At 42.5% G+C, this 26,600-nt stretch overlaps 1 protein-coding gene across 1 annotated transcript in view; it reads left to right on the top strand.

Moving 5' to 3' along the window:
• Positions 1-1,077: 1,077 nt before the first annotated feature.
• LOC127573846 (sodium/myo-inositol cotransporter 2-like) overlaps positions 1,078-26,600 on the top strand; it is a 100,991-nt gene continuing 75,468 nt past the window's right edge. Inside the window, exons 1-5 of the mRNA XM_052022373.1 lie at positions 1,078-1,224; positions 11,281-11,352; positions 11,432-11,536; positions 14,402-14,461; positions 23,275-23,379. Of these exons, the coding sequence (XP_051878333.1) occupies positions 1,078-1,224; positions 11,281-11,352; positions 11,432-11,536; positions 14,402-14,461; positions 23,275-23,379 (489 nt within the window). The remainder of the gene's footprint in view (positions 1,225-11,280; positions 11,353-11,431; positions 11,537-14,401; positions 14,462-23,274; positions 23,380-26,600) is intronic.

The following is a 26,600-nucleotide window of genomic DNA, read 5'->3' on the forward strand; positions in this document are numbered from 1 at the left end:
TGGTTCACAGATGCTGCTCAGCCTGAAAGCTGACTGTGGATCCGAGCAGAACACGGTGATGTCGTCCTAGTACAGGGATGCTTTGATCTGAATGTCCTCACTGTCTAGCATCATCACCCCTCTAATGCCCATGTTCTTCCTTATGGATTCAGCAAAAGGTTTGATACAATGCACCAACAAGGTGGAGGAGAGTAGGCAGCCTTGCCTGACTCCAGATTTGAAGGAAAACACCCATTAGTTTTGTTTGTGCCACTGATGTCCATGTAGACCAGTTGTATTCAATTGCTGATTCCCTTGATAAACCCCATTTTGGAAAACATGTCCATCATGTACATGTACAATATCCTATCAAGGGGTCTTCTGGTCCAATCTGACCAGGCACCTGTCCACCCCCTGTCCTACATGTAGGTGATGGTATCCCTGAGCAGTGCAAGGCTCTCAGAGGTCCTCTTGCCAGATATGTTACAAGTCTGGTCCAGGTGGATCACCTGTCCCAGAGCAGACTTAATCTGCCTGATGATGACCTTGAATGATGTAATCCACATTCAACAGTGATTTCTGGTCTCCTCCCTCTCTCCCTTCTGTATGTAGATGAGGGTGATGATGCCCTTCCTCATGGATTCTGACATGCTGCCAGCAAGAAACACTGTACACTTCCAGCAGCCTGGGCCCATCCAGTCCCACAGAGTCGAGTATCCAGTCCCCAACTCAGCCAGTGAGTTGTCAGGGAATGGGTGGAATTTGTCACCTAACCATTTCCTCAGGTCTCAGAGTTTCATTTGGATTGAGAGGAAAATTGGCTGGGGGACCCACTACAATCAGTTTGGAGGGAGTGGAAGATAAGACTGCGGTAGATTTCGGGTATGGACCAGATCAACTTTGGTTGTCACATGTTAGTTGTCAAATATTCAACAAAAGCTCACTGTGATGCACAGAGGAAGAAATGGAATGAATCCTAATGTTTGGGGCATGATAGCCCTGCAATGCTTTAATGCTTTTGCATTGAAAGTCAGGACTAAAGTCCATTTTGTCCTTATATTGTAGTTATACTGGTGTTTCCTGAAGAAGCGTGGAAGAATGAAGACGATGACAGAGGGTGGTCTGTTCAAGACGGCCAGCACGATGAACCCTGACGAATGTGTGATCTCTCACAAGAAGTTGAATGTGATTGATATTGTTATCGTGATCATATACTTCATATTTGTCCTTCTTGTAGGACTCTGGGTAAGCTCTTTGTATATCTTTTCTCTAAAGTGTTGATTCAAAATACAATCTTAAATAAAAATATCTCTTCTATAATCTGTTAAAGTGAAAGCCTCAAGGAGCTTGTTTGAGATTAACTGTTCTTTATAAATGGACAAATCCCCAAATTCTGGGTCACGATTATTCTCGACATTGGTGCCCCACAGGGCTGTGTCCTCAGTTCCCTAATCTACTCCTTATACACTCATGACTGTGTGGCCAGATTCTGCTCTAACTCCATCTACAAGTTTGCAAATGATACCACTGTAATGGGCCATATCTCAAATAACGACCAGTTGCAGTACAGGAAGGAGATAGAAAGCCTAGTAACATGGTGTCATGATAATAACCTTTCCCTCAATGTCAGCAAAACAAAAGAGCTGGTCGTTGACTTCAGGAAGGGGGGTGGTGCACATGTACCCGTTTACATCAACGATGCTGAGGTCGAGAGGATTGAGATTTTCACGTTCCTAGGAGTGAACATCACCAATAGCCTGTCCTGGTCCAACAACATTGACGCCCCGGACAAGAAAGTTCACTAGCTCCTCTGCTTCCTCAGGTGGCTAAAGAAATTTGGCATGTCCCCTTTGACCCTCACCAATTTTTACCAAGGCACCATAGAAAGCATCCTATCCGGATGCATCACAGCTTGGTATGACAACTGCTCTGCCCGAGACTGCAAGAAACTTCAGAGAGTTGTGGACACAGCTCAGCACATCACGGAAACCAACCTCCCCTCTATGGACTCTGTCTACACTTCCCGCTGCCTCAGTAAAGCAGCCAGCATAATCAAAGATCCCACCCACCCTGGACATTCTCTCTTCTCCCCTCTCCCATTGGGCAGAAGATACAAAAGCCTGAAAGCACGTACCACCAGGCTCAAGGACATCTTCTATCCCACTGTTATAAGACTATTGAATGATTCTCTAGTATGATAAGATGGACTCCTGACCTCATAATCTATCTCGTTGTGACTTTGGACCTTACTGTCCACCTGCACTGCACATTAGAACATAGAACATAGAATATTACAGCATAGTACAGGCCCTTTGGCCCACGATGTTGTGCCGACATTTTATCCTGCCGTAATATCTATCTAACCCTTCCCTCCCACATAGCTCTCCATTTTTCTATCACTCATGTGACTATCTAAAGTCTCTTAAATGTCCCTAATGTATCTGCCCCCACAACCTCTGCCAGCAGCGCATTCCACACACCCGCCACTTTCTGTGTAAAAAACTTACCTCTGACATCCTTCTTATACCTTCCTCCAATCATCTTAAAATTATGCTCCCTTGTGTTAGCCAATTTTGCCCTGGGAAAAAGTCTCTGACTGTCCACTCGATCTATGTCTCTTATCATCTTGTACACCTCTATCAAGTCACCTCTCATCCTCCTTCTCTCCAAAGAGGAAAGCCCGAGCTCATTCAACCTATCCTCATAAGACATGCTCTCCAATCCAGGCAGCATCCTGGTAAATCTCCTCTGCACCCTCTCTAAAGCTTCCACATCCTTCCTATAATGAGGCGACCAGAACTGAATACAATACTCCAAGTGCATCTCTTGAACTCAATACCCTGACTAATGAAGGCCAACACACCATACGCCTTCCTAACAACCCTATTGACCTGCGAGGCAAACTTGAGGGATCTATGGACATGGACCCCAAGATCCCTCTGTTCCTCCACACTGCTAAAAGTCCTGCCATTAACCTTGTACTCTGCCTTCAAATTCAATCTTCTTTCTGTACTGTAATGCTTTATTCTGCACTCTGTTATTGTTTTACCTTGTACCACCTCAATGTACTGTTGTAGTGAATTGATCTGTATCGATGGCACGCAAGACAAGTTTTCATTCTACCTCGGTACATGTGACAATAGCAAACCAATTTACCAATTTACCAATTTACCAAATCACAAATTGCAGACAGGTACAATTTGGAGTGGATTCTATTTCCTCATAGACTTCACCTCCATATTCAACACTAAGGTAAAAAGCATGCATTGGCAGGCAATCTGATCACCATGATGCATAACACTGGTGCCAGCTGCTGTTACACACTTTATAGGTGTGTTGGTCTTGCTTATAATCTCCCCCTCGGTCTCCCACCAGTGCACGGAGAGGGTTGAGGGCAGAGTAGTTGAAAATATCAGGATCAATCAACCCAACCCAATGTCTACCTTTTTAAAATTCAACAAAAACAGAGTAGGCTATTGACAAGGCTCTTACACAAAACCTTAATGTCTGCATGATTGTGTCCTAATTGTCGTCCAGATATACCTGTGGACCCCAGAGCAGGGGGAGTGGGGTGGGGAGAAGGGCTCACATTCCTAGATACTATCTGACAGAATGACAGGGTTCTCCAAAAAGCAATGTTATCAGAATGTGGGTCTATTTGTGTCTGTGGTCACTGTTCTCCTTCAGGCAGAGTTACATTTTTGCCTGGATAACTCAGTTTGAACTCTGTCACCCTGAACTTCCTAGTCTTTGGATTATTCCAGGCTGTGCCAGCTGATTGATGCCAATTATCTCAGTTTGCTGCATTAGGATCATCCTCCGTTTCAACATTTGGAGCTCTTCATAAACTGTGAGTGCCATCTCTCCCTCAATGACAAACTCATGGAAACTTTGCATGGTCAGTGTCCTCTGTCCTTAGGCAGTCAATGTTACCTGCTGTGTTTCAGCCACTACTCCACACCGAGACTAGGGCATAGAGTCACTCCACATGGAAACAGGCCCTTCGGCCCACTGTGTCTGTGCTGGCCATCAAGTTCCTTTCTATGCTTCAACTTCAACTTCCCTAATATAAATTGGGACCTTTTTAGTGCAAGGGGGTTAAATGGGGCAGAATTTTTTAAGTATATCCAGGAGAGATTCTTTGAAAGTGGCTACACAGGTAGATAGGGTGGTAAAGAAGGCTTATGGAATGCTTGCTTTCATTAATTGAGGTACTGAGTACAGGAGTCAAGAAGTTATTATGTATCTCTATAGAACTCTGGTTAGGCTGCATTTAGAGTATTGCGTGCAATTCTGGTCATCTCACTATAGGAAGGATGTTGAGGCTTTAGAGAGGCTGCAGAGGAGGTTCACTAGGATTCTGGCTGGATTAGAGGGCATGTGCTATCAGGAGAGGCTGGACAAACTTGGGCTTTTTTCTCTGGAGCAGCAGAGACTGAGGGTGATCTGTTGGAAGTGTATAAAATTATGAGGGGCATAGATAGGATGGACAAGCAATATCTTTTTCCCATTATTGAGGAATCCAATACCAGAGGGCATGCATTTAGGGTGAGAGGGGGTAGGTTCAGAAGTGACGTGAGGGATAAGTTTTTTTACTGAGAGAGTGGTGGATGCCTGGAATGCATGGCTTGATAGCGTGGTGGAGGCAAATTCATTGGGGGCTTTTAAGAGGGGCTTGGATGGGCACATGAATTAGAGGAAAATGGAGGGATATGGGCATTCTGTAGGTAGGAGGGATTAGCTATGTTGGCACAACATTGTGGGCCGAAGGGCCTGTTCTGTGCTGTACTGTTTTATGTTCTATGCTAATTCCATTTCCCATTACTTGTAATGTAACCTTCAATGCCATGGCAATTCAAATGCTCATTTAAATATTTCTTAAATGTTGTGAGGGTACCTGCCTCCTTCATCCCCTGAGGCAGTAAATTCCAGATTACATGGTGAAAAAAACCATACCCATCATAAGTTACCATTTTTCCCTTTATTGGCCTTCAATATCACTTGACATCCAGGGTTCCTTGGACTTGTGGTCCACACCTTTCTCCCTTATAGGATCGTGTATGGTAAGCAGTTGGGAAAGCAGATGGTATATTGGCTATTATTGCAAAGAAGATGCAGTGCACAACTGAGGAAGTTGTTGTTGAGATTGTACAGAACTTCAGTGCAACCTTACACGGACCATTGTGTGCAGTTTTGGTCTCTGCATCCAAAATTTTTAAATTTAAAAAAAATGTTTAAATTTTATTTACAGTGTGGTAACAGGCCCCTCTGGCCTAACGAGTCGGTGCCGCCCATTTTAAACCCAAATTAACCTACCCATACGTCTTTGGAATGTGGGAGGAAACCGGAGCACCCGGAGGAAACTCACACAGACACGGGAGAAAGTACAAACTCCTTACAGACAGCAACGGGAATCGAATCCTGATCACTGGCGCTATAATAGCATTGCACTAACCGCTACGCTACTGTGCTGCCAGGCTTGCCTTGGAGCTGGTCCAGCATGGATTCACTAGATTGATTGCAGGTGTGAAGGTAGTTCTCTGAGAGATATGAGTAAGATTGACCTCTGCTCACTGGAGTTTAGAAGTTGACCTTATTGAAAGATGTCAGATTTTGTAAGAGACGGACAGGGCAGTTGTTGAAAGGTTGTTTCCTGCAGTTAGCGAGTCTGCCCTCTACCATAGGATTGGAAAAGAGATGGGGAAAAATATTTTTCCCTACAGAGTGGTAGAGGTTGGGAACTTACTACCTGAAAGGGTGCTAGAGTCATAGATCATCATCACATTTAACAAGTACTCAGATGTGCACTGACCTGCAGGGCTCTGGACCCTGTGAAGACACAAGGGACTGCAGATGCTGGGATCTGGAGCTACAAACAAAATGCTGGAGGAACTCAGTGGGTCAAGCAGCATCTACAGAGGGAAATGGACAGTCGAACGTTTCAGGTTGAGGCCCTTCATTTGGGCCCTATTCCTATAAATACCCTTTCCTTTCCTTTTTCAATCTTTTTATTGAATTTCAAATTAATATACATAACATTAGTGATTATACTTATGGTACGAAGAGATCGGGATAACAATAATAACAGTTAATATATACCCTCACAGGGAGTAAAATATATAATCTGGACCTCCCAATCTCTTACTAAGTGAGCATGATACCAAAATAAAATTTGAAAAGAAATTTAATTATATGAAAAGAGAACCCCCAAATAAAAAAATTAATAATAAACAAAAGCAAACTAAAAACTACAAAAAAAACTGGACTGATATTTCTTCGGTTAAAAAAAACATTATTATGTCGTTAGTTCCGCTCCCCTATATTCAAAGCTTATTGAAAGGGATTCAAAAAATGTCTGCTTATATCACATGGAAATACTGAATAAATGGACTCCAAACTTCCTCAAATTTAAGCGAAGGGTCAACAGTGCCACTCCTAATTTTTTCTAAGTTTAAATATGTTATAGTTTGAGAAAACCATTGAAATATAGTAGGGGGTATAGGATTCTTCCATTTAAATGTCCATTAATGTAACAAAAGCAGTCATACGACAAGCAGAAGCGGATAAATGGCCAGAATCCATCATTGGTAATAGGATGGGATTGTAAATCAATATTCAATACAGTTGAAATAATATTAAAAATATCTTTCCAATATTTTTCCAAAAGAGGGCAGGACCAAAACGTATGTGCCAGGGAGGCCACCTCTGAATTACATCTGTCACATATAGGATTTATATGGTGATAAAAATGGTCTAACTTGTCCTTAGACATATGGGTCCTGTTAACCACCTTAAACTGTATCAAAGAGTGTCTAGCACACATTGAAGATGTATTAACTAATTGGAGAATTTTCTTCCATGTCTCTATAGGTAAAAGTATCTGGAGTTCTCTTTCCCATTCATTCTTCATTTTATCAAGTGTCTCTAGATGTATTTTCTTAATCAGATCATAAATTATTGCTATCAAGCCCTTCTGATAAGGATTAAAACCTAAAATTTTTTCTGTAATTTCAATTTTATATGGTATCGGAAAAGTAGGTAAAATAACTTTTAAAAAATTTCTAATCTGTAAATATCGAAAAAAATGTGATCTAGGCAAATTGAATTTATTAGACAGCTGTTCAAAAGACAAAAAACAGTTATCAATGAATAAATCATGAAAGTGTGTTATTCCCTTCATTTTCCATAAAGAAAAAGCTAAATCAATTCTGGATGGTTGAAAGAAAAATTGGATTGGGTAGGACTTGATAAAATGAATGTATTCAATCCGAAAAATTTACGAAATTGAAACCACATTCGTATTGTATGTTTAACTATTGGGTTAATCATTTGTTTACTCAATTTACTAAGTGCAAAAGAGAGTGAAGCTCCTGAAATAGAAGCTAATGAAAATCCTTGCATGGACTCATACTCAAGATACACCCATTGAGGACATTGAATTACATCTAAATCTTGTGCCCAGAAAATTAAATATCTAATATTAATTGCCCAATAGTAAAATCTAAAGTTGAGCAAAGCCATACCGCCATCCTTTTTTAATTTTTATAAATATTTCTTACTTAACCTTGGGTTTTTATTCTGCCATATATATGGAAGAATTTTAGAGTGAATAGTATTGAAAAAGGATTTCGAGATGAAAGTTGGAACCGCCTGAAATAAATACAAAAATTTTGGTAAAGTATTCATCTTAACTGCATTAATTCGACCAATCAATGATAGAGACAAGGGGGACCCAATAAATAGCCCTAATATCAGGCTATTTTTGACCAGCACCATTATGGTTGAATGATCTTCTTCTGTGCCATACATTTTTTTATGATTTCTGTAATTTTACAATTCTAGAACTAGTTTATATGGTCTCAGAATGAGGGATCTATCATTTAAAAATAGATGTGAATTTTTTTTAAATGTACATGGGCATAAATGTTTTGAATTCTTCACTCAACGGCCTGTGGATGCTCATTTTTTGAAGCTATTCAAGCATGAAATTAATACCAGGGGAAGCAGATGATATGGGGATTGGGTGAAAATTAAACATTGTGCCATTGGATCAGCATTGATCTCACTTAGTAGAGCAGGTTTGAGGCATTTTACTTAGATTCTTTTGTTCTCATCCGCAAAGTTTAACTCTCACACCGCCATCACTAATTTAGCAGTACTTGTTAGACAACAAAGCTCTAACCAAACCTCCTTCTGCTCAACATTGACACACAATACAACAACTACAGCATGGGAGAGTATTTTGGGGATAGTGACCATAACTGTATCTGGTAAGCTATTACTTATAGTAAGATAGGCAACCATCTTTATTCCTGATTGAACAACATTGACAAAAAAATGTTATGTATGCTATGGAAGAGCATAAGATCTTCTTAAAGCAACTTAGAAAAAAAAACAGGCTCTGAGTTGAAGAAAGCTGTGAGGAAAGTCATTTTCCCTCTCAACCAATGTGAATCCAAGGATGCAATTTATCTGAAAATCAAAAAACCTACAAATACTGGAAATTTGAAATGAAAGCAGAAAATGTGGAAATGCTCAGCATTTGAAGGTCAAAGACCCTTCATTAAAACTGGGAAAGAGAGTGAAGCTAGCTGATTTTGAGTGGTTAGGGGAAAGATGGATAGGACAAAGCATATATCTCTGACAGGGTGAGGTCAGATTTGCTGTGGTGATAAGCTGTTAATGCCATCACCTGACCCATAGGTTAATGGGGGCAGTTAGAGAGTCAGGACACAAATAAGGGAGCATATATAGGCTGTGAAATGCAGAATTGTTGCCCAATCTGCATTTGGTTTCTCTAAAGCAGAGGAGATCACATCATGAACACTGAATGCAGTACACTGGATTGGAGAAAGTGCAAGGGAATTGCTGCTTCATCTGGAAAGACTGTTTGGGTCTCTTGATGGTGGGAAGGGAAAAAGTGAATAGATAAGTGTTGTATCTCCTGTGGTTGCACAGGAAAGCACATAAGAAGGAGAGTGGTTGGTAGAGATGCAAGAATGGACCAGGAAGTTGTACAGGGGATGGGTCCCTTTGGAAGACTGAAAGGGGAAGGGCAGATGTGCCCTGGGATGGAATTTAATTGTGACATGGAAGGTGAGAACAAGGGAACTCTTCTCATTGCTCTGTCCAGGAGGAGAGAGGTTGAGAGCAGAGGTGCAGGAAATAGGCCAAGAGATCTGTCACGTATAGTAGAGGGGAAGCCATGATTCAGGAAGAAGGAAGACATCTTAGAGGCACTTGTGTGGAAATTGGAGCAGATACTACAGAGATGGAGGAACCGGGAGAATAGAATGGAGTCCTTACAGGAAGCAAGGTGCAAGGAAGAATAGTCTAAGTAGCTGTGGGAGTCAGTAGGCCTGTTAGTGAATGTTTGTCACTTTCCTTGAGTCAGTGTTGATGCAGAGAGGCAAAGGCATGCATGTGCTGATGTATGCTATTAAGCATGGATCTCAGACAAGGGAGGGAGGGGCAGTGGGAGTCAGTGAGAGTGGCAACTATCACGAGGGTGAAATGTATCCAGAACTGGATTTAGGACTAATTGCATTGGATTTATAGCTGCAGTTAGTGCAGAGTTAAAAGCTGTGTAAGCTCTTTAGAAAACTAAAGCTGCAACAGTGCATGCTACTTTGTTATAGTTTGATCATTTTCTGATATGTATCCTGTATCATATAATTCCTTTATTTGTTTCTTATGATATATTATTTGTAGTATTTTACATTATTACAGCGCCAAGTTCAATTCCGGCCACTGTCTGTAAAGAGTTTGCATGTTCTCCCCGTGTGTGCGTGGGTTTCGTCCAGGTGCTCTGGTTTCCTCCCACATTCCAAAGACGTACGAGTTAGGAAGTTGTGGGCATGCTATGTTGGTGCTGGAAGTGTGGTGACACTTGCTGGGTGCCTCCAGAGCATTCTACGCAAAAATGTATTTCATTGTGTGTTTCGATGTACATGTTACTAACAAAGATATCTCATCTCATCTCATCTCATCTCATCTCATCTCATCTCATCTCATCTCATCTCATCTCATCTCATCTCATCTCATCTCATCTCATCTCATCTCATCTCATCTCATCTCATCTCATCTCATCTCATCTCATCTCATCTCATCTCATCTCATCTCATCTCATCTCATCTCATCTCATCTCATCTCATCTCATCTCATCATCTCATCTCTAGTGGTGTTTCAAAAGGAATTCTGAGTAGTGCTTTCCTGTGATTCCTGGCTAGTTTACTGCACTCAGGGCTGAACACATATGATAATGATCGATGTGATTACTGACACTTATGGCTGCAGATCACTAAACCATGCCTTGGAGACAGTACTGGCTCTCCTGCCAAGCTTACTTCCTTTCTATCTTGGAATCATGCTGACCCTTCAAGTATGCAGTCCCCTTGAGCTATCTCTGTAACTCCAGCATTAAAGTGAGAGTTGGTGAAACTGTGTTCTTGCTCCCATATCAGCTATACAGAGCTCGACAAGCCTCTAACATTTTTAAGAGGCAGTGGTATGAAGTGACCTAGTGTGGGTTAATTTTAGTTAGTGTGCAGATTCCTAAGATTGCTTGCACAATAGGGTTCAATTCTTCTTTAGTGAGGTACACAAATTAAATTTGTGGGAAAGTAGCACTAGAATCAATTGGCTCAAATCCCCAGCATGTGTAATTATTGCTTAATTGAACTTCTAGACAATAGTCAAGGATAACTTTACAAGTGTGTAAAAGGAAAAGATATACTGACTTGATATAGTATCTTTGAAGACTAAGGGAGGATATCCTGGAGATATCCTGGGTAGAACTAAAGAATAAGAAAGGTGCAAGCACTTTGATGAGTTAAACAGTAGGCATCTCAATAGTCAGTGGGAATTAGAAGAACAGATATGCCAAGCAGATTGTAGCTAATTAAATATCCTGAAAGGTAATCACTGATGCAATAAGGGGAAATATAGCATCCCACAAATAGGACTGCTATAAATGGGCCAGGAAATTGAGGAAACTGCCCTGCTTTTCTTTGAAGAGTGCAATAGAACTTTTTTATATACACCTGAATGGACAGATGTGGGCCTGATTTAATGTCACATCAGCCCCCCCATGCCATCATTTAGTAAGATTAATAATTTGTCATTCTTGAGTTACATAGCTATTCCATGTCAAGTTTTTTGGTTTCTGCAGCTCATCTCTTTCCTTCATCTTGTCCCCTGTGTATGGGACAAATAGCACAAGTGTGTAACACTTCACTGTCTAGAATAAGGTGTCTTCAGACTGAGCTATCAATGATAATTTTTTCTGACTTTCTCTGTTAGGCTATGTACAGCACAAAGAGGAACACTGTCAAAGGTTACTTTCTGGCTGGCAGGAACATGACTTGGTGTCCGGTGAGTATTTTGACTAATGACTTCTTTGGGTCACCAGGATTTGACACTTTATGTTCATAGTTTCTCCCTCTTGTTTTAGATTGGAGCATCGCTGTTTGCCAGTAATGTTGGGAGTGGCCATTTCATCGGTTTGGCTGGGAGTGGTGCCTCATCTGGAATTGCTGTCAGTGTGTATGAGTGGAGTGTAAGTTACTTACTAGTCAAAAAAATCAAACCATAGTGCTTAGCCATTGGTACAGATGTACAGGAATCACTTAAACCTCTTCCACTATTCACTCAAATCACATCTGAACCTCTCCAGTCTCTGTCACAATTGAGACACTGCATCCCAGGCAACATCCTTGTGAACTTCCTCTGCAGAATCTCCAGTGCAATTACGTCCTTCCTATCATGTAGCAACTAAAACTGCACACTATACTCCAGCTGCCTCCTCACAGTTGGACCATAACCTCCCTGCTTTTATATTCTATGCCTCGGCTAATGAAGGTAAGTAGCCTATATGCCTTCTTCTCCATCTTATCTACCTCCTTTAGGGATTGTTAGACTTATACACTGAGGTCTCTACCATTTATTGTGTGTGTTCTACCCTTATTATTTCCCCAAAGTGCATCATCTCACAGGATTAAATTCCATTTGTCATTGCTCTACCCTTTTTACATACTGATTAAAATTATCCTGTAGCCTACATCTATCCTCTTCACGATCAAGGCATTACATTTCTGTGTCATCTGCAAATGTACTAATCATATCCAAATTGTTAATGTTTTCAACAAACAGCAAGACTCCCAGCATTGATCCCTGTGGTACACTACTGGTCACCATTCAATCTCAAAAACAGCTCTCCACCATCACCCACTTGTCTCCTATTACCAAAACAATTCTGGATTCAACTTGCCAACTTGCTTTGGATCCCATGGGCTCTAACCTCTTGGGCCAGTTTTCTGTGTGGTTCCTTGTCAAAAGCCTTATCATAAACCATGTTCTGCATCATTTGCATTAACTGCACTGTCCTCATCAATACATCTTACCTCTTCAAAAAATTCCATCAAATTAGTCAGATGGGAGCTCTCTCTGACAAAGTCATATTACCTATCTTTAATTAATCTCTGCTTTTCCAAGTTAGATTAATCCTGTCCCTCAGAATTTTGTTCAACAGCTTGCCAATGACTGAAGTTAGATTTACTGGCCTGTAATTACCTGACTTATCCCTGCTGCCCTTCTTAAATAAAGGTACTGCATATACTGTCCTCTAGTTATCTCGTCCCTCACCTGTGATCAGTGAGGCGAGGCTATTAGAGCCCCAACAATCTCCTCTCTTGCCTCCCATGAAGCTGGGGATAAATCTCATCACGCCCTGGGGATTTATAGAGCTTTAAACCTGCTAATCTCCAATACATTCTCCTTTTCATGACAATGTGTTTTAGGATTTCACTGTCTCCCTCTGAATTCTTCAACTACAATGTCCTTTTCCTTAGTGAATACAAATTAAAAGCATCCTCTGGTTTAACACATGGATTGCTTCTTAGGATTATCCTCTTGCCCTTAATATATTATAAGATGCATTGGAATTTTCCTTAAACTTATCTGCCAGTGATATTTCAAGGTCTCTCTTTGCCCTTCTAATTTCTTTGTTAATAATCCCCCACCCCACATACTTTCTATACTTCCCTATTTTCACTTCTCTTTACTTGTCATTTATTTCCATTATTTTATTGAACACTCATTATCCCTTGATATCCTGGGTTCCTTGGACTTGCTTCCGTACCTTACAACTTTTTGGGGACAAGTTGGCCCTGAACTTTTAATCTCTCTCTTTAGAATAGTTCTATGAACTTCTACAACTTCATAGAATCATACAGTACAGAAATGGGCCAACTTGACCTGCCTTGAGAATGCCCACCATGATGCCTATCTATGCTAATCCCATTTGCCTCCTTTAGGCCTGTATCCTTCTATGCCTTTCCTATTCAATAGTACCTAATCAAATTCTTTCAAACATTGTCATTGTATTTGCTTCTAGCTCATTCCACAAAAACAACACCCTCTGTGTGAAAAACTGACCCCTCAGATTTTGTTTGAATTTTTCCCCTCTCACCTTATACCCATGCTCTCTGGTTCCAGACTCCCCTGCCCTGGAAAAAAAACTCTGACTATCTATCCTATCTATGGCCTTCATAATTTATAGACTCCTATAAAGTCACCCCACAGCCTCCTACATACTGGCAAGAATAAACCCAGACTATCCAATCTCTCCTTACAACTACAGCCCTCCAGTCCAGGCAACATCCTGGTGAATATCTTCTGCACTCTCTATATTGCTACCACATCCTTCCTGCAGTGTGGCGACCAGAACTGTACACAACTAAAATGCATTCAAATCAATCTTTCACTGTTTCACCTATTCAATTTATGGGTCCTGTAATTTTGCCCTCCTACCAATGTGACTTTACATTATCTCTATATGTTATCACTAGTCCCTGGCTTGCTGTGTAATCAATTCCCTTAACCACTCTATGGCTATGACACAGTTTTTTTAGCAACAATTCGGAGGCTTAGTTGAAGCGAACAGTCGGTGAAGTCTCATTAAAATCATTCATTTCTATGTGCTGTCCTTTCCGACAGTGCTCTGTGTGAAAGGGAACCATGGTATACTGTATACCTAAATTACATGCTAAAGTGTGTCTGAGGTTAAATTAATCCTATTCTCATGAAGAAAACAAAGAAAAACCTGCATTTACATGGCACAATAGAACTTGTAGAAGAACAAGAGATTGAGATTTTATGATATCTTTATTAGTCACATGTACATCAAAACACACAGTGAAATGCATTTTTTTATGTAGTGTTCTGTGGGGTGGGAAACTATGGTGGGGGTGTCTCAGGGGACTGCAAAGGTGGGGTGTCTCTGGGGGGTGTTTGTGTGTGTCACTATCAGTTTGGTGGAAATTTTCTGTCTGGTGAAGGGGCAGCTCATTTTACAGAGGTTAAGACTATAATAGAAGCAACAACCAGACTTCTCTGAAACAACTTTCTATCATTTACTCTCCAGGGAATGTATGCCTTGATGATGCTCGCCTGGCTCTTTCTTCCCATTTATATTGCAGCTGGGGTAAGACTTTTCTTCTTGTTACTGTTCATATGGTCATCTTCATTTCTGTCGTGTTTTCTGGTTCAATCTCTTTTAACACTTTAGACTTAAAAGTTTCTTTCAGGTGAATGTAGGAATGATTGAGCAACGCCCATGCAGAGTTCTAGATCAGGCCAATTATAGAGAATCTTAACTAAATCCATTTGATTTAGTTGGTTGGGTATGATGATAGGGAAAAGTAGGATGATCAAAGTTGACTTGCGAATCAACAGCCTTGCTTGTTATCAGCTGCTTCTTGTTTTAACCATAGATCAACTTCACTCTCATAAAAGAAACCCACAGACTGACAACCATCATGAATTGAGTGGCACGGTGGCTCCATAGTTAATGCTGCTACTTCATAGCTCCAGTGACTTGGGGGTTCCATGTTGACCTCAAGTGCTGATGTGTGGAGTTTGTATGTTCTCATTGTGACTGGGTGGGTTTCCCCTGGGTATTCTGGTTACTAGGTCAATTGGCTACTGTGAATGACCTTTGGTGTAATTATGCATCAAAAGAATCTAAGGGGTGTGGGGATGGTGGTCGATAGGCATGAACCCAATGGTCTCCTGTATCATAATGAAGAAGTAAGAACTCACTTGAATAGGACAAAGTATAATTTGTTCAATTACATAAGACCAATAGTCTGAATATGTTCAATGCAACAGTCTATTATTTATAATTTTCATAATTTTTGTTACAGTTCATTGTTTTAAATTTTCAGTTTGGCTTGATCATCACTTGCTCACTCTCCCCAATCAAAAGCTCCCATTACATGAGAGTTGTGACTGAATGAGCCACATGGAAACTGGAGCTATGGATGTAAAAGGTCATTTATTCACCACAAGCAGACATTCTGGAGGAGTATTTCTCTTGGGGACTCTTGGAGTATCTCTGGAGAATCTCCTTGAACTCAAGGCACATTGAGTTTTTATACTCTTAAGAATAAACATAACACCGGGTGTTTGAATGCAATTTCAATAGTTACAATTACAGAGTTCACTTCAATATTTTGAGTGCAGAAAAATGGTTCCATTGAATTCCATATTTACAATGGAAGCCTGTTACTATGATAAAGTAATTCACATGGGTGGTCTAAAAGTTTCTGAAGATGCAAACCCCTGACGCACGAAATTCATGTTGTGGTCAAATGCCTATGACCATGTGTTCATGTGAAAAAGTGAGAGATAACGTGAGAAGCCTTCCTATAGTCACTATAGTGTAAGATATTTCAGCTGAAGATATCTGATGCCTGGTTTGATGTATGCCAGTTAACTGTGCCATTGTCTTATGTTTGGCCGATGTATGGTCATGCCAGTTTACAAACCATATCTCTTAAACGGCCACCTGCTCTGGGTCAGCAGCCTGTGATCTGTTTGTTTACAAGTAGTTGTCCTTTTAATTCCAACACTGATTATAGTTCATGGAGACTGGTTCTTGTTTGTATTAATGGCTACTATATCTTAAACTTTACATAGACTATGGCTTCATCACCCTAACAATGAGGATCAACTTGAAGCCCAAGATAACTCAACTGGGTTAACTCTTCCTCTGTCTCCAGCCTCCCCATCTTTTCTACAAATGCACTAGCCCAGAAATTGACTTGTTATCATTTCAGCTATGGGCTTACCACTGGAAACAGTAGCACTGGAGCCCATGGCACTCGGAACCAGGAATAGGGTGTTGCCGATGAGACAGGCCCAGCTGCTAGGGGCACCATAGAAGGATTGGATAGAGTGGAGGTGGAGAGGATGTTTCCATTTGTAGGAGAGTCTAGGATCTGAAATCTGAGATATCAGAATATAGGGATGACCCTTCAAAACTGAGATGAAGAGGAATTTCTTCATCCAGAGGGTGGTGAATCTGTGGAATTCATTGCCATAGAGGGCTGTGGTGGCCAAGTCATTGGGTGTATTTAAGGCAGAGATTGGTAGATTCTTGACTAGTAAGGGGGTTAAGGGTTATGATAAGAAGGCGGAAGAATGGGGTTGAAAAAAATTCAACCACGACTGAATGGAGCAGACTCAATGGGTCGAATGGTCTAATTCTGCTCCTATATCTAACTCCACTCCTTGACAATACATCCGAGGCGCGTTTATATCCTCTCCTGTCACCTATTCACATCTCCACCCTCATGGCCTTCTCACATACTTCATTAAGTGCTGGATCATATCTTCCCTTACTTTTAAGCTGAAAGGGACACGCGCTCTCTAGGAGGCTACCCAGGGTCTGGGGAAACTACTGGATGAGACATGCTGTCTGTTCTTTCTCCACATTAGCTCTTTATCCTTGAGGTTGCTGTGGTGGAAGTGCTGCATGCTGGAGTGATGAGGTTCACCAAGTCACTGTCCAACTTCAGCTCTTGAAAACCAAATAAGAGCCAAGGGATTGGATTGTGTAGTGCCTATCCAACTCAACTTTACCCAGAGTAGATCACATTGGTAATCACTTTTGCCCCAGCAACATAAGCTGCACACAAGACTGTTGTGGAACACCCAAACATACCAAACAACATAGTGACGTCTGATTCCCTTACACATACATAATTGCACTTTACATCTACCTCTTCGGCTCTCCGCTCTGTTCTTATTGAGACATTGTCCTCCCATGGTTGTTAGCCCAAATAGATCTAATTACAGGGTGTTATTCTTAAAAATACTTGCCTCCTTAGACTAAAAAAACATGATGATGCCGGAGGAACTCAACAGGCTAGGCAGCATCCATGGAAAAAAGCTGGCGATCAACATTTCAGGTCAGGAGCCTTCTTCAGGACTGAAGATAGGAAAAGGGGAAGCCCAATATATAGGAGGGAAGAGAGATAGTGATAGGCAGGTATGGGGGATTGGGGGAGAGCAGATCCACCAGGGGATGGGTAAGAGGTAAGAAGAGAAAGTTATTTGAAAATTAATAAAAAGATTGAAAAAGAAAGTTAAAAAAGGGCTAGGAATGGGAAGGAGAAGAAGCATGGTGGGGGGGGGGGGAGGTTGGTGGGGGGTGAGTTTGTGGGGAAGGGGTAGGAATTACCAAAAGTGGGAGAATTCAATATTCATGCTGTTAGGCTGTAAGGTTCCTAGATGGAAAATGAGGTGCTGTTCCTCCAGTTTGCGTTTGGAATTCTCCTGGCAGTGGAGGAGGCCGAGGACTGTCATGTCAATGATAGTGTGGGAGGAGGAGTTGAAGTGACTGGCAACAGGAAGATGCAGGTTGTGGTAACGGACAGAGGCAGGTGTTCTGCAAAATGGTCACCTAGTCTGTGTTTGGTCTCACCAATGTAGAGGAGGCCACACCTGGAGCACCGAATGCAGTAGATGATGTTAAAGGAGGTGCAGGTGAATCTCTGTCTCACCTGAAAGGACTGTTTAGGTCCCTGGATGGAGGTGATGGTGGTAGTGTAGGGGCAGGTATTGCACCTATAGTGGGGGCAGTGGAAAGTTCCTGGGGTGGGAGCAGGATGAGTTGGGGGGAGGAATGAACAAAGGAGTTGCAGAGAGAGCAGTCCCTGCAAAAGGCAGAAAGGGGTGGGGAGGGGAAGATATGCTTGGTGGTGGGGTCCAGTTGGAGATTGCGGAAATGGCGGAGAATAATGTGTTGGATGTAGGCTGGTGGGATGAAATGTGAGGACAAGGGGGCCCCTACCCCTTTTGGGTCTGGGCGGGGTGGGGGTGAGAGCAGAGGTGTGGGAAATAGCAGAGATATGGGTTTGAGCTCTCTCGACCACAGTTAGGGGAAAGCCTGCATTCTATCTGTAACCACGACCTGCATCTTCCCATTGCCAGTCACTTCAACTCCTCCTCCCACACTATCACTGACATGACAGTCCTCGGCCTCCTCCACTGCCAGGAGAATTCCAAGCACAAACTGGAGGAACAGCACCTCATTTTCTGTCTTGGATCCTTGCAGCCTAACAGCATGAATATTGAATTCTCCCACTTTATGTAATCCCCACCCCCCTTCCCCACAAACCCCCTACCATGCTTCTTTTCTTCTTCCCTTTCCTAGTCTTTTTTTTCCTCTCTCTTTTTCCTTTTACTCATCCCCCGGTGGATCTGCTCTACCATCCTCCCCCTCACCTGCCTATCACTATCTCTTGCCTGCATCTACCTATCACCACCCTGTGCCCACCCGCCTCCCCTCTTTTGTCCACCTATCACTGCTCTGCTTTCCCCTCCTATATGTTGGGCTTCCCCTTTTCAGTCCTGAAGAAGGGTCCTGACTGCCTGCTTTTCTCCACAGATCTGCCTGGCCTGCTGAATTCCTCCAGCATCACCGTGTTTTTCATCTAGATTCCAGCATCTGCAGTCCTTTGTTTCTCTACCTCCTTAGACTGCTGGAGCTGATGAGTCATAATTACATCTTGGACAAAGGTTATGACTGTGAATGAGCCACACAGAGACTGGAGCTGTACACATAACAGATCTTTATTCAACACCAGCAGACATTCAGGGAGAGACCCAGTGGGAAATTCTCCTGGTAGAATCTTATGGAAGAATCTCTCTGAACTCAAAGTAGAATGAGGCTTTATACTCTTTAAGCACAAAGTCAACAGCAGGTGATTAAATACAGTTTCAATCGTTACAATTACATAGCTTACTTCAATATGTTAGGATGTAGAAGAGTGGTTTTGTAGAATTACATACTTACAATGGGAGCACATCTTGACTGACAAGATCATCTCTGAATAATCGAACACCTCCGTTGGAAATCCAGACAACCAAAACAGCTCCCTTCCACCATAATTTTAATGGATAGGTTAGGACCCATTGGATTCAGGGCAATTTGCAAACTGGATCCAAAACTGGCTTGTCAATAGGGGACAGTAGGTGATGGGTGAGGGTTGTTTTTGTGATTGGATGCCTGTGACTGCTGGTGTTCCACACGGATCGGTGCTGGGAGTCTTGCTGCTTGTATTGTATATGTGAATGATTTGGAATTGGATATAGAAGGTATGATCTTAAGTTCACAGATGACACAAAGATTGGTGGAGTTGTTGACAGTGTGGAGGGTAGTCTTAGACTACAGGCTGATATCGATGTGTTGGTGAAATGGACTGAGAAATGGCAGATGGAGTTTAATCCTGATCAATGTGAGGTGATGCATTTTGGGAGTACTGATGAGGCTGGGATATACCCCATGAATATTAGGGTCCTAGGGAGTATTGAGGAACAGAGGGACCTTTGTGTACAAGGTGGCAGTACAAGTAGATATTGTGGTTAAAAAGGCCTACAGGATACTGGCCTTCATTAGTCAGGGCATTAAGTACAAGATCCAACTTAGTAAAACATTGATCAGACTTCAACTGGAGTGCACTGTGTCACTATATTGTGTCTGGTCAACACAATATAGGAAAGAGACGGTGCAGAGGAGCTTCACCAGGATGTTGCCTGGGATGGAGCATTTCAGTTATGAGGAAAGACCGGAGAGGCTGGTTCTGTTCTCCCTGGAGTGCAGGTGGTTAAGAGGAGACATGATTGAGGTATATAAAATGATGAAGGGTATGGATAGGGTAGACAGCAGGAAACTTTTCCCTATATCAGAGGTAGATAAAACCAGAAGACATAGATTTAGGGTAAGGGCATAAGAGATTTAGAGGGGATCTGAGGGGTAGTTTTTTTCACCCAGAGAATGATGAGTACCTGGTACACTACCAGAGAGAGTGGCGGAAGAGTTGCTGACAGCATTTAAGAGGTGTCTAAATGAGCACTTACATCACCTGGACATTGATGGCTGAAGTGCTGGAAGATGGGATTAATAGAGATGGGTGCCCATTGGTTAACATTTTCTTGATGGGTAGAATGGCCTGTTACTATGCCGTATGATTTTATGACCGTGGCATAAAACCAGGATGTCCCACACCTAATGGCTGGTTTTAGTGTTCCTAATGCATCATGGGGTGTTACATTATTTAATAAAGTATCTTTGTATAAGTGTCAATAGAAGATACTATGTTGAAGACCTTGCTGTAATTTCCAACAATCATTTTTCTTGCACTATAAACTGACCAAGTGCAAATTCTGCCAGCACTGGCTGGTGCCCTTAGGGCTGAGGCCCTTAAGTCAATTAGCCCCTGGATTGGTGGGTGCATGGCATGGCGAGACACATTCTCACTGGGGAAATGAGGCCACGTTCTCAGCAGGACTATGGTAGAGTATCACTATCTAGCTGAACTGACTGAGTTAAATGTGCAGCACATATTCAATGCTCCTATTTAGGAGTGATTGAATTCTCAAGCAGGTAACTTTCTCCAGTTAAGCAACAAAGCCATCATCTTCAGTCCCCACCGTGAAGTTTGTCATGAGCCCCACTCCCTGACAATACATCTGAGGCTTGTTTATATCTTCTCCTGTCACCTATTCACAACTCCACCCTCATGGCCTTCTCATGTATTTCATTAAGTGCTGGATCATATCCTCCCTTACTTTTAGATGGAAAGGGATGCGCACTCTCTAGGAGGCTGCCCAGGGTCTGGGGAAACTGCTAGGTGAGACATGCTGTCTGTTCTTTCTCCACATTAGCTCTTTGATCCTTGAGGATGCTGTGGTGGGAGTGCTGCATGCTGGAGTGATGAGGTTTACCAAGTCACTGTCCAACTTCAGCTCTTGAAAACCAAATAAGAGCCAAGGAATTGGATTGTGTAGTGCTTATCCAATTCAACTTTACCCAGAGTAGATCACATTGGTAATCACCTTTGCCCGCAGCAAAGGAACTGGAAAAGAGGGAAAACAGGTTATTTTCAAAGTGCATTGAAGGTGGGAAAAGATGAATACCACAAAGAGAATATCTCTGATTGTCTGAGACCAGGGTTGCCATGGAGATCTGCTGTTGGTGAAGGTATCAGATGATAGGTAAATGAAGACAGTTAGAAAGAACACAAACAAAGGAAAGTGATGGCTGCAAAATGCAGAACTGTGGAATGTGTCCAGCAGTCAGGCTGTGCTGGTGGAGAGAGAACAACTGGGACAATATTATGGATGACATACAGCAGAACTAGTCAGTTCTGAAGTAAACATGTAAAGCAATTTAAAGATACAGAGTCCGGAAAGCTGCAATTTGCTGAGATGGAAATTGAGGGGCTGTTCCGCAAGTTTGTGTGGATTGTTACCTGCAGGAGGCTACAGATAGATAAGTCAGAGTGTGAGTATAATGGAGAATAAAATAACAGGCAATTGTCACAGGTGAGGATATTCTGCAGTGAAGATATGGTAACTCTACAACAGGGCAAAAGTCTGGGAAATTAAGATTATTGTGGGAAAATATGAAGTTGTGCACTTCAGTTGAAAGAACCAAAAGGCAGGTTATCATTCAATTGGAGAGACGTTGTAAAATAAGTAGAGTACAGACAGACCTTGGTGTTCATACATGAATCACAAGAAGTTAGCAGACAGGTGCAGCAAGCAATTAGGAAGGCAAGTGGCAAATTGTCCTTTATTGTAAGAGGGTTGAAGTTTTGCTGCAATTGTACAGGGTACTGGTGAGGAGTCCTGGCACAGTTTGGTTTCTTTATTTAAGAAAGGATGTACTAGCATTGGAAGCAGTCCAGAAGAGGACAAATCCTGGGATGAGAGGGTTGTCCTATCATGAGCAGCTAAAAAAGTTAGATCTATATTCTTTGCAATTTAGAAAGGGGGTGATCTTATTGAAACATAAGAACCTGAGGGACCTGACAGAGTAGATGTTAAAATATTTCCACTGGTGAAGGGCTCTCAAAGGAGGGGACATAGTTTATAGAGCAGTCATTCAAGAGGGCAGATATTCAAAACTGAGGTGCAAAGAGTATTGAATCTTTGGAATTCTCTATCCCAGAGGATTGTGGAGGCTGAACCACTGGAAGTATTTAAGGTAGAGATCGATGTTTTTGAAAGATTGGCATATTGAGGACTATGTGTAACTGGTACAGAGGAGGATTTGCGGCCTGGGGTAGATCAGTCCTGATCATATTGAATGGGGAGCAGGCTAGAAGGGCTGAGTGGCCCACTCCTGCTTCTGTTTCCTTGTGCTCTGGTGTGTAACTGGAAGATCAGGATCACCTCCACAGACTGAACACAGATGCTGTACAAAGTGGTCAGCCCAATTGGCACTTGGTTTCTCCAATGATGAGAAGACCATACTGAATGAAGTACAGTAGACTGGATGAGGTGCCAGTGATTCTATGCTTCCTTGGAAGGACACTTTGAATACTTTGATGGTGGAAAGGGAAGAGATGAATGGACAGATGTTGAATCTCCTGCAGTTGCATGGCAAAGTGCCAAGGCAGGGAGAGATTGGTGGGAATGAAAGAGCGGACTAGGGAATTGTGAAGGGAATGATCCTTTCAGAATGCTGAAAGGGGAGGGGAAGATGTGTCAGGTGGTGGAATCTCAGTGAAGGTGGCAGAAATTGCAAAGGATAATCTGTTGAATGTGGAGGCTGGTGGAGTGGAAGATGAGGACCAGGGAACTCCATCCTTGTTCTTTTCCAGAGGAGAGGGAAGTGTGAGACATAGATGAGTTATGGTCAGGGGCTGTCAACTATTGTAGAAGGGAAGCCTCAGCTCAGGAAGAAGGAGGATATTTTTGAGGCACCCGTGTGGAAAGTTTTGTCACTGGAGCAGATACAACAGAGATGGAGGGACTGGGAGAATGGAATGCCGTCCTTACCAGAGCAGGGTATTTTGTTTATTTTCTGGTTTTATTTCAGAACAACCTGAGCAAGATTGTCTGCTGTCCTAAGTGCAGGGAGGTGCATTGCGTTTCTCTTCAAACTTCTGACTAATGTCTGATCACAAATTTTTGTCATACTGTAATATTCTTTCCCTGCAGGTCACTACCATGCCTGAATATTTACTGAAACGATTTGGAGGCCAAAGAATTCATTTCCTCATTGCTACACTTTCTTTATTTGCCTATATATTCACAAAGATATCGGTAGGTTTCTGTGATTCATTTCCATCTACATTGTTGTCTGTGCTTAGACTAATTTCCACTGAAATATGAATTGAATGAGTGGGAAAATGCAGGTTTGGTTTCTGGTGCACACCACACTGTAATAACTTGACAAACTGGATGCCTATTGCACCATCCCAAATCATAATACTGTGGCTTTTATAATTCTAGCACACCATAGGCGGAATTGCTCAGCATCCAATCCCAATACACTGCTTCCTTCTTCATAACTTCCCCAGTGCACTGATGATAAAACTAGTCCATGCCTAATGCAGAAAATGTGCTGGGGAACCAGCAGTCAGTTTTGATGGACTTCATCTTAGAGTTTAAAACAGAGCGGCCAGTGAGATAGTTGGTGTGTTGGCATTAATTTTCCAAAATTTCCTAGATTCAGGGAAGGTTTCATTAGATTGCAAAATAGCAAGTGTCACTCTTTCTTTTCAAAAGGTAGGGGGCGGTGGGGGGTGGGGGCGGGGGAGACAGAAAGCAAGAAACTACAGGCTAGTGAACTTATTATCTGTTATACCAAAAACATTTGAAGCTGTTATTAAAGATGTTACAGCAGGGCACTTTGGAAAATTCAAAGCAATCAGGTAAAGACAACATGGAAAGGGAAATCCTGTTTGACCATTTTTTTTGGAGTTCATTGAAGTAGCATGTGAAAATGTGAAATTGTCAAATTTAGCAGGAAAAATGTTATAACGCATATTATCGAAATGGTGAGAGATTGCAGAGCTCTGAGAAGCAGAGGAACTGGGTGCCTCAAAAGGCTAGTATGCAGTTATGCAAGGTGCAGCAAATAGTTAGGAAAGTCATAGAATCATAGAACAGTACAGCCCTTTGGCCCACAATGTTGTGCTGACCTTTAAACCTCGCCTAAGACTATCTAACCCCTTCCTCTCACATATCCCTCTGTTTAAAATTCCTCCATATGCTTATCTAGCAATCTCTTGAATTTGACCAATGTACCTGCCTCCACCACCACCCCAGGCAGCGCATTCCATGCCCCAACCACTCTCTAGGTAAAAAACCTCCCTCTGATATCTCCCTTGAACCTCCCACCCATTAATTTAAAGCCATGCCCTCTTGTATTGAGCATTGGTGCCCTGGGAAAGAGGTGCTGGCTGTCCACTCTATCTATTCCTCTTAATATTTTGTACACCTCTATCATGTCTCCTCTCATCCTCCTTCTCTCCAAAGAGTAAAGCCCTAGCTCTCTTAGTCTCTCCTCATAATGCATACTCTCTAAACCAGGCAGCATCCTGGTAAATCTCCTCTGCACCAACACTTCCACATCCTTCCTATAATGAGGCAACCAGAACTGAACACAGTACTCTAAGTGTGGTCTAACCAGAACTTTTGTAGAGCTGCATCATTACCTCGAGGCTCATAAACTTAATACCACGACTTATGAAAGCTAACATCCCATAAGCTTTCTTAACTACCTTATCCACCTGTGATGCAACTTTCAGGGATCTGTGGATATGAACTCCCAGATCCCTCTGCTCCTCCACACTATGCAGAATCCTACCATTAACCTTGTACTCCGCCTTGGAGTTTGTCCTTCCAAAGTGTACCACCTCACACTTCTCCGGATTGAACTCCATCTGCCACTTGTCAGCCCAGGTCTGCATCCTATCAATGTCCCTCTGCAATCTTCGACAGTCCTCCACACTATCCACAACACCACCAACCTTTGTGTCGTCTGCAAACTTGCCAACCCACCCATCTACCCCTTCATCTAAATCATTAATAAAAATCACAAAAATAGAGGTCCCAGAACCGATCCTTGTGGGACACCACTGGTCACAGCCCTCCAATCTGAATGAACTCCCTCCACCACAACCCTCTTCTTTCTACAGGCAAGCCAATTCTGAATCTACATGGCCAAGCCTCCCTGGATCCCATGTCCTCTGACCTTCTGAAGAAGTCTACCATGTGGAACCTTGTCAAATGCCTTACTAAAATCCATGTAGACCACATCTACTGCACTACCCTCATCAATCTGCCTGGTCACCTCCTCAAAGAACCCTATCAGGCTTGTGAGACATGATCTGCCCTTCACAAAGCCATGCTGGCTGTCCCTGATCGGACCATGATTCTCTAAATGCCCATAGATCCTATCTCTAAGAATCCTTTCCAACAGCTTGCCCACCACAGGCATGAGGCTCACTGGTCTATAATTCCCTGGACTATCCCTACTACCTTTTTTGAATAAGGGGCCAAAATTTGCCACCCTCCAATCCTCCGGTACCATTCCCATGGACAACGAGGACTCAAAGATCCCAGCCAATGGTCCAGCAATCTCCTCCCTTGCCTCGCGGAGCAGCCTGGGGAATATTTCGTCAGGCCCCGGGGACTTATCTGTCCTAATATTTTCTAACAACTCCAACACATCCTCCCTCTTGATATCTACATGCTCTAGAACATTAACCTTACCAGCACTGTCCTCAGCGTCATCAAGGCCCCTCTCTTTGGTGAATACTGAAGAGAAGTATTCATTGAGAACCTCACCCACTTCCACAGCTTCCAGGCACATCTTCCCACCTTTGCCTCTAATCGGCCCTACCTTAACTCTCATCATCCTTCTGCTCTTCACGTACGTGAAAAAAGCCTTGAGATTCTCCTTAACTCTACTTGCCAAAGCCTTTTCATATCCCCTTCTTGCTCTCCTCAGCCCCTTCTTAAGTTCCTTCCTTGCTACCCTACATTCCTCAAGAGACCTATTTGATCCTTGCTGCCTACACCTTATGTATGCAGCCTTCTTACTCCTAACTAGTTGTTCCACCTCTCTTGTCACCCATGGTTCCTTCACCCTGCCATTCCTTCTCTGCCTTACTGGGACAAATTTATCCCTGAACAACGACCACATCTCCATTGTACATTTACCTTCAAAAATGTCATCCTAATTTACATTCGCCACTTCTAGCCTTATGGCCTCATAATTTGCCCTTCCCCAATTAAATATGTTCCTGTCCTCTTTGCTCCTATTCTTGTCCATGACAATGCTGAAGGTTAGGGAGCGGTGGTCACTGTCACCCAAATGCTCACCCACTGAGAGATCTGTCGCCTGACCCAGTTCATTACCTAATACTAGATCTAATATGGCATTCCCTCTAGTCGGCCTGTCAACATACTGTGACAGGAATCCATCCTGAACACACTTAACAAACTCTGCCTCATCTAAACCTTTGGTACTAAGC

Source organism: Pristis pectinata, chromosome 8 (assembly GCF_009764475.1).
Source record: "Pristis pectinata isolate sPriPec2 chromosome 8, sPriPec2.1.pri, whole genome shotgun sequence".
NCBI lineage: Eukaryota > Metazoa > Chordata > Chondrichthyes > Rhinopristiformes > Pristidae > Pristis > Pristis pectinata.